The sequence below is a fragment of the Papilio machaon genome, chromosome 18 (genome assembly GCF_912999745.1).
Source record: "Papilio machaon chromosome 18, ilPapMach1.1, whole genome shotgun sequence".
In the NCBI taxonomy this organism is placed as follows: domain Eukaryota; kingdom Metazoa; phylum Arthropoda; class Insecta; order Lepidoptera; family Papilionidae; genus Papilio; species Papilio machaon.
Window position 1 is genome coordinate 5690836 of NC_060003.1, and position 6307 is coordinate 5697142.

Consider the following 6307-nt stretch of genomic DNA (forward strand, 5'->3'; position numbering starts at 1 on the left):
TGTACTAGGTACTTCAGATATTTAAACATTCCCTAATAGTATATATCTCACACTAGCAGTTGTCCGCGACTTCGTCCGAGCGGAAATAAAACAAAATCTAGTAACAAACATAGCCTATGTCAGCCGGGGATAGTATAAACTATACTTAGTCTTGATACATTCGACCCAAAAGCTTTTGGGAATGAAAGAATTTATCAATTCGGTTCAGTAGTTTCGGAGTCTGTTAAATGCAAACAAACAAACAATCAAATCTTTCTACTTTATAATATTAACATAGATTAAATCTACATTTAGAGTCTCTCTTAGTGTTTTTGGGAATGCAGCAGATATGGCATTAGTACACAACGTTTTCGGCGATCCATGGTAGGTAACTGTCGACGCGAGTGTAGAGTCCGGGGTGGTTGGGTTCTCCACATCGCACACCCCACGACACCACACCCACCACCGCCCAGCGCCCGCTCGACATCTGGTACATCAGCGGCCCCCCGCTGTCGCCCTGCTCATACAGTTAAATTATGTCGTTCATTGCATCCTTTTGGCTTGTTGCGGCTACCACGCGATATCTCCGTGGCGACCACGCGGTATACAGTCGTTTATCACAAGTTAACCTTAATCGATAACCTCTAAACACATAGTTAAAGTACCAACTAAATCTATCTCGCAATTTTGCAGGAGACGTTGCTCAGAACACATAGCCGTGATAAATTTTAAATCTTATGATTCGCATATTATAAAACAAATTTCCCAAAACATTTTATGTATGTTTTCATTAATTCTGCAATTTGTAAACTTTCAACCATATTCCCTCATCGTACAACCTCGCCGGATCTTCCAGGGACTCCAGGGAGTTCTGGATCACTACTATTAAATGGATCGATTTTGTTTAAGTGGATATGCCTAAGAAGGGACTGAACTGCTAGGAAGAAAGGTAAAGGGCAGGTTGATATTGATGATGAAATGAGTTGTTTACCTGACAAGAGTCTTTCCCGCCCTCTGGTCCGCCAGCGCACATGTTCTCATCAAAGACGGTGGCAGTGAAGGATTCTTGGCACTTGTTGTGCTCCCACACGGGTACCGACACCTCGAGCAATACGTCACTGTGCGGCCCGCCGTAGAACTGAGTACCCCACCCTATGTGCCAAAAGTATCATTAACTATCGTACTCAGAGTTGGAGAGACCTTTAGTGTAGACTTAATATAAGAACTAATTGGTTCAGATTGCAAAATTATACTCAAAACACAGACTTTTAGACAAAAAAAGCATAAGAACAGGCAGATGCTACAATGAAAGTTCAAAAGTCACAGAAAACAAATCGTTTTGTAGAAACATTGTCCAAGAGTCATTGGTTCCATTTTTGTTATAATTAAACAAGTCATTTAGTGAAAAAATTGTCTAAGCCGTCATTCGTTACTTACCGATGACAATAGCAATTTTATCAACCAGGTCAAGTCCCATCGGAGGCAGACAGATTGGCCACACGTATGTGTTGAAGACAGCGGCGCGGTGCAACTTCAGGATGGCGATGTCGTGATGATAGTTGGACATTTCGTAGCCCTCGTGCTGTCGGATCTCTACCACACGGAAGTTATAAGTGCGGGAATCGTTGGTGCGCTTCAAGTCGTATTCGCCTAAACGCACAAACAGGTCTTCTGCTTTCCATCTGGAAGGTTCAGAAGAAGTTTATTGCATAGATAGCCTTTGGAAGTATCTTTTTGCTACTACAAGAAAATATCGACCTTACGAATTGTTACTCTGTAACTACGATTGTTCGAATTTAACAGGTTTTCTGCTGAATCGTAAAAGGTCCGTATAGGAGGAAAATTTATAGTATATATAAATTTTATAAAACGGCTAATAACGACCATGAATATTATGGCATGGTCGAGTAGAATTGTATAACCTGAAGATTTAGATTTTTTACAAGGCAACACTTGACCTCCTGGTGCAGTGTGCAGCGGTGAGCACGTGTCTGTCAGTGATGAGCACGCCGCCGCAGTACTGCTCAAAGCCCTCCGGCGTGACGGACGCCATCCAAGGCCAGTCCCGCGGGTTGCCTGGTCTCGCGCCCACTACGCGGCTCATCGCGCGCGTACTCATGCCACATCCTACAGAATTATAACATAACATACTACCTATTCAGTCTAGACACAACTTTGAAGATAAGCAACTAAACCCGTAATATGAGACGGCTTTGAACTAAATTCTTCGCCACTAACAGCCAACCGACGGATTGCCAAGTAGTCCAGTCATTTTAGTAAGTTCACCTCGGAATTCGAGATACCCAGCTGTAAGTCTGTAAATACTTGTATATTGACACCCTAAAAGTTGTCTCAAAACCTACATATGGTAGGGTGTAAGCAACTATTAAATTTCAAGGTCAAAGGTCACAAAAATCGGTTTTTTGGAAATATCTCATTTCCTATGGGTTTTTTGCTATTTGTATTTCTTATAAATATTGTAGAATACAAAATTCTCTACAAATTTTGTTTAAAATTTTTTTTTATACGGTGAACCGTTTCCGAGATAGAGGGCGGAGAGCGCGCGGTCACAGCATCACTTCAGCCTCCGGTCGAAAACGCGCCATATAGTTGATGAACTATCAATAAATCAATTATTATAAATATTTGTCAAATTAATTAATTACTGACAAATTTGGATGAACTAGCTGCAGCATTTGAGGAAGAAAATTGTTCGGCCCAGAAATTATTAGAGAGTGGAACTCAAACCTTATTGGCAGTCTATAATGCTCCGAAATCTGTGAAAAGTCTCGATAATCTTCGTTACATGCATTACGTCAAGTCTACAATACTTAATAAACCTGTGCAGCTTTCAAATATTCCACCAACAAGGGCAGCTGCTCATCAACATTTCTACCGTGTATATTATCAAGTTCAAACTTGGTTAGGACATGATTTGGAACCCCAGGTATGGGGTTGGGCAATGCGACACGATTTTCTGGAGCCTATCATGACAATTTTACCACCTGCTCCTGAAGATTTGCTAAATACAATTTTCTACAACTTCAAGAGTGGCTGTGGTTCGCGATGCGGATGCAGGAAAGCGGGCATGCAATGCTCTTTAACTTGTGGCCAATGTAATGGGCAATCTTGTCTCAATGCTCTACCATATCAGAGCGACATTAACGAAGGTGGAACCTTTGACCCAGAAATCATGGAAGAACTTGAGACAAATGTCGTTGAAGACGATAATGAAGACCAGTTTGAAATTTACCAGCAGCCAGAAGACGACGATGAAGAGGAAGAAGATGATTAAAATTATAAATTGTAGTTTTTGTACCCTTTATTCCATTTTTTTACTTTCAATAAAAATTAATGTATTCAATGATATTTTTTAATAAAAAGATTAATTCACAATTTATTTGTTTTTTTTTTTCATCATGTACGAAATTATTAATATTAATTAGGTTAAAATTCAAATATAATTCCTATATTTTCATTAACAATTCTGCAATTATGACCGCGCGCTCTCCGGCCTCTATCTCGAAAACGGTTCACCGTATAAAAAATTTTTTTAAACAAAATTTGTAGAGAATTTTGTATTCTATAATATTGATAAGAAATACAAATATCAAAAAACCCATAGGAAATGAGATATTTCCAAAAAACCGATTTTTGTGACCTTTGACCTTGAAATTTAATAGTTGCTTACACCCTACCATATGTAGGTTTTGAGACAACTTTTAGGGTGTCAATATACAAGTATTTACAGACTTACAGCTGGGTATCTCGAATTCCGAGATTCTTACCTAATTTAAGCTTAAATGACTGGACTAAAAGGCTTACTGCTCTCTTCGAAGGATCTCACGGTGTTTATATGGTGTTAATGTTTGACCAAATTCCGTTCAATGAAATCGTAATTTCGAAGCATGTTATTTTAATAATTATTTCAAAATTTATAAGTATTTGTAAAAATTGAAAGGCGAAAGTAATGATCTAACTTTAAAGCAATTGATGTCTTTTATGTTGTTACAAATTTTATTTTATTTTGGTTATTCTACTTTTAATTTTTCATCGATGTTTATTCTAGAGATTTAAACAGGTTATAAGAATATGAAATGAAACAAATATTCTTGATCAAATGTATTTAATATTACACACCTCTGTTCTCTGCGCGCACTATCCTGGTTACAACTTGTGATTCGTCCTGGGAGGCAGTAGCAGGTAGATCTCCGGCTAGCGCCTCGGGACCTGTGCTGAAGTCCTCAGGACAGCATGCGCCGAGGGAACTAGACCGAAAAAAAAGACTTTTATTAACTTTGTATCAACGAGTAAAACTTCATAGTAAGACTATTTTCGGGATCTATCCCGAAAATAGTTTGTCTTTTTAAAGGCTGTAATTAAAGCATTGTGTGTACGTACGAGCGTTTTATAACACAGAGATAGTCCATGTACTTCATAAAGTCAGTCTTGAATTCCTGCAGCATACAGTGTTGCACATGCCGGCAACGGCCACGTTTGCCGTTTGGCAGGAAACACGGCTGGTAGGCTATGTTGGGCTGCCACATACGGTTGAGTAAATAAAGCATTTGTTAACTGACACTCAGGATATTTATACGAATTGAATTTAACCTCATTTGCTAAAATCAGTTTAGTCGTTTAGTTTACAGGTAGACATAATGTAACTTATATTTATACACAGCATAAAATATATTAAACAAGAAACTTAAGAATTTCAATTTAAATATGTCGATGAAAAATTACTTTAATTTTATATCATATCTTAACTTTAATGTTTTAATGCTTTAATGGAGTGTTTGTGGTAATATTCTTGCATAAGATATTGCGGCGAGTGGAGATCAATCAAAAGCAATGTTTGCTTGTGGGCGTCACAGTGGCGCCACCACTGCCAAACTAATGTACTGTTTGAATATACTCTCTCTTATTGGAATTTGATACTACGATGTTTTATTTAAAGTTCTGATGAAGTTGTTTGTATTAGTTTTTTATGGTTTAATTTGTTAGATTGTTAAATCGTTTAACCTAAAAATATTCCTTCATGCGCTTGCTTCTTGCACTTATCAGTTATTTTATAAAAGCGATCGAGTTGCGATTCCACTTCAGGAGATAAGTCTTTATGAGAGAAATTTTATTCAGAGATCAGGGAAGATTAATTTGCAAAAAAGTTAAGACATGTTAAGATACCTGCGTTGTATTCAGCTCAACAAATCTCTTGGTCCTTCCATGGCCTATGTGCAGGCCGCCCGCTGCGATCACATCCTCCCATGACGCGTCCGTCAAGTAAGCTGATAATTATATAACAAATAGACATTTCTCTACCTTTAAGCCAAAGGAAACATTGGCTGGTATTCTCGAATCACGTACGTAACGTATTGTCAAGTTCTAAATTCAATTTAACTAGTTTCATTTGAAATTAATCTTTATTTTAAAAAAAAATTAGTTAACATTTATTAACTACCAATAGAAGGCCGAATTAAAAACTGAAATAAAAATAAAACCACTCACATTGTAAATCTTTTCCATCAGTCCCCAAAACAGCCAAATAAAGTAGTAAAATATATAACATGACAGCACCACCACTGATCTCTGAGCAAAATGTTTTGCGACGAAATCATTTGGGCCGACGGATGCTCAGATAAAAACGATACCTACTATATAATCCACAGGATGTTCCGATAACAGGCAGAGATTCAATAGTTTTATTTAATTTAACAGTTAATTTTGGCGTTGTTATTGTGCGTGGGATAGATATTTTGGAATCGGTTACACAAACTTTTATTGAAATTTATTTTAAAACACTTCGGAATTATATATTCTCGTCATACATTTTATACAGTTATACAAATTACATAGCGAACTATTATACAAGTATTATTACTGCAGAATACGAATCACATTTATAGTGCTCCATCTTTTTATTCCCGCTCAATTCTACCAGAGAGTATAGTAAATATAGTCTAGTAATTCCACCATTATTGCACATATTTTTTACTTAATTAAAGGTGCAACGTTCTTAATGGCCAGTACCTACGACATTTTTCATACAAACTCCTTGACTACCAAAGAGGTTGAATACGTCAAAATTCACTATTATAAACATTTTGATTACATCATTTTTTAAAACTAATAAAACTACTAAAACAATCGAAGTAGCAGAAATTAAAAAATAATTCAAAACATAACTCCAAACAATGTACTCAGTGCTTAGTTATAACAATGAAAATTACTTCGTTAATTTTGACAGAACAGTAACATGGTGAAATCTAGGCCTTGCATTGCATTCCTAACACTAATGCTGTGATCTAGTGTCCGTGTTAATGCTTGACTG

The 6307-nt window shown here is 37.0% G+C and overlaps 1 protein-coding gene across 1 annotated transcript; it reads right to left on the bottom strand.

Annotated features, from left to right (window-relative positions):
- Positions 1-248: 248 nt before the first annotated feature.
- LOC106721783 (venom protease) lies at positions 249-5594 on the bottom strand. Its single transcript, XM_014516827.2, has 8 exons — positions 5485-5594; positions 5164-5264; positions 4381-4517; positions 4120-4247; positions 1938-2106; positions 1417-1661; positions 971-1131; positions 249-496 (listed from the first exon to the last, which is right to left on the bottom strand). Exons 1-8 carry the CDS (start codon positions 5543-5545, stop codon positions 335-337), a joined length of 1164 nt encoding a protein of 387 aa, XP_014372313.2. The 5' UTR covers positions 5546-5594; the 3' UTR covers positions 249-334.
- Positions 5595-6307: the final 713 nt, after the last annotated feature.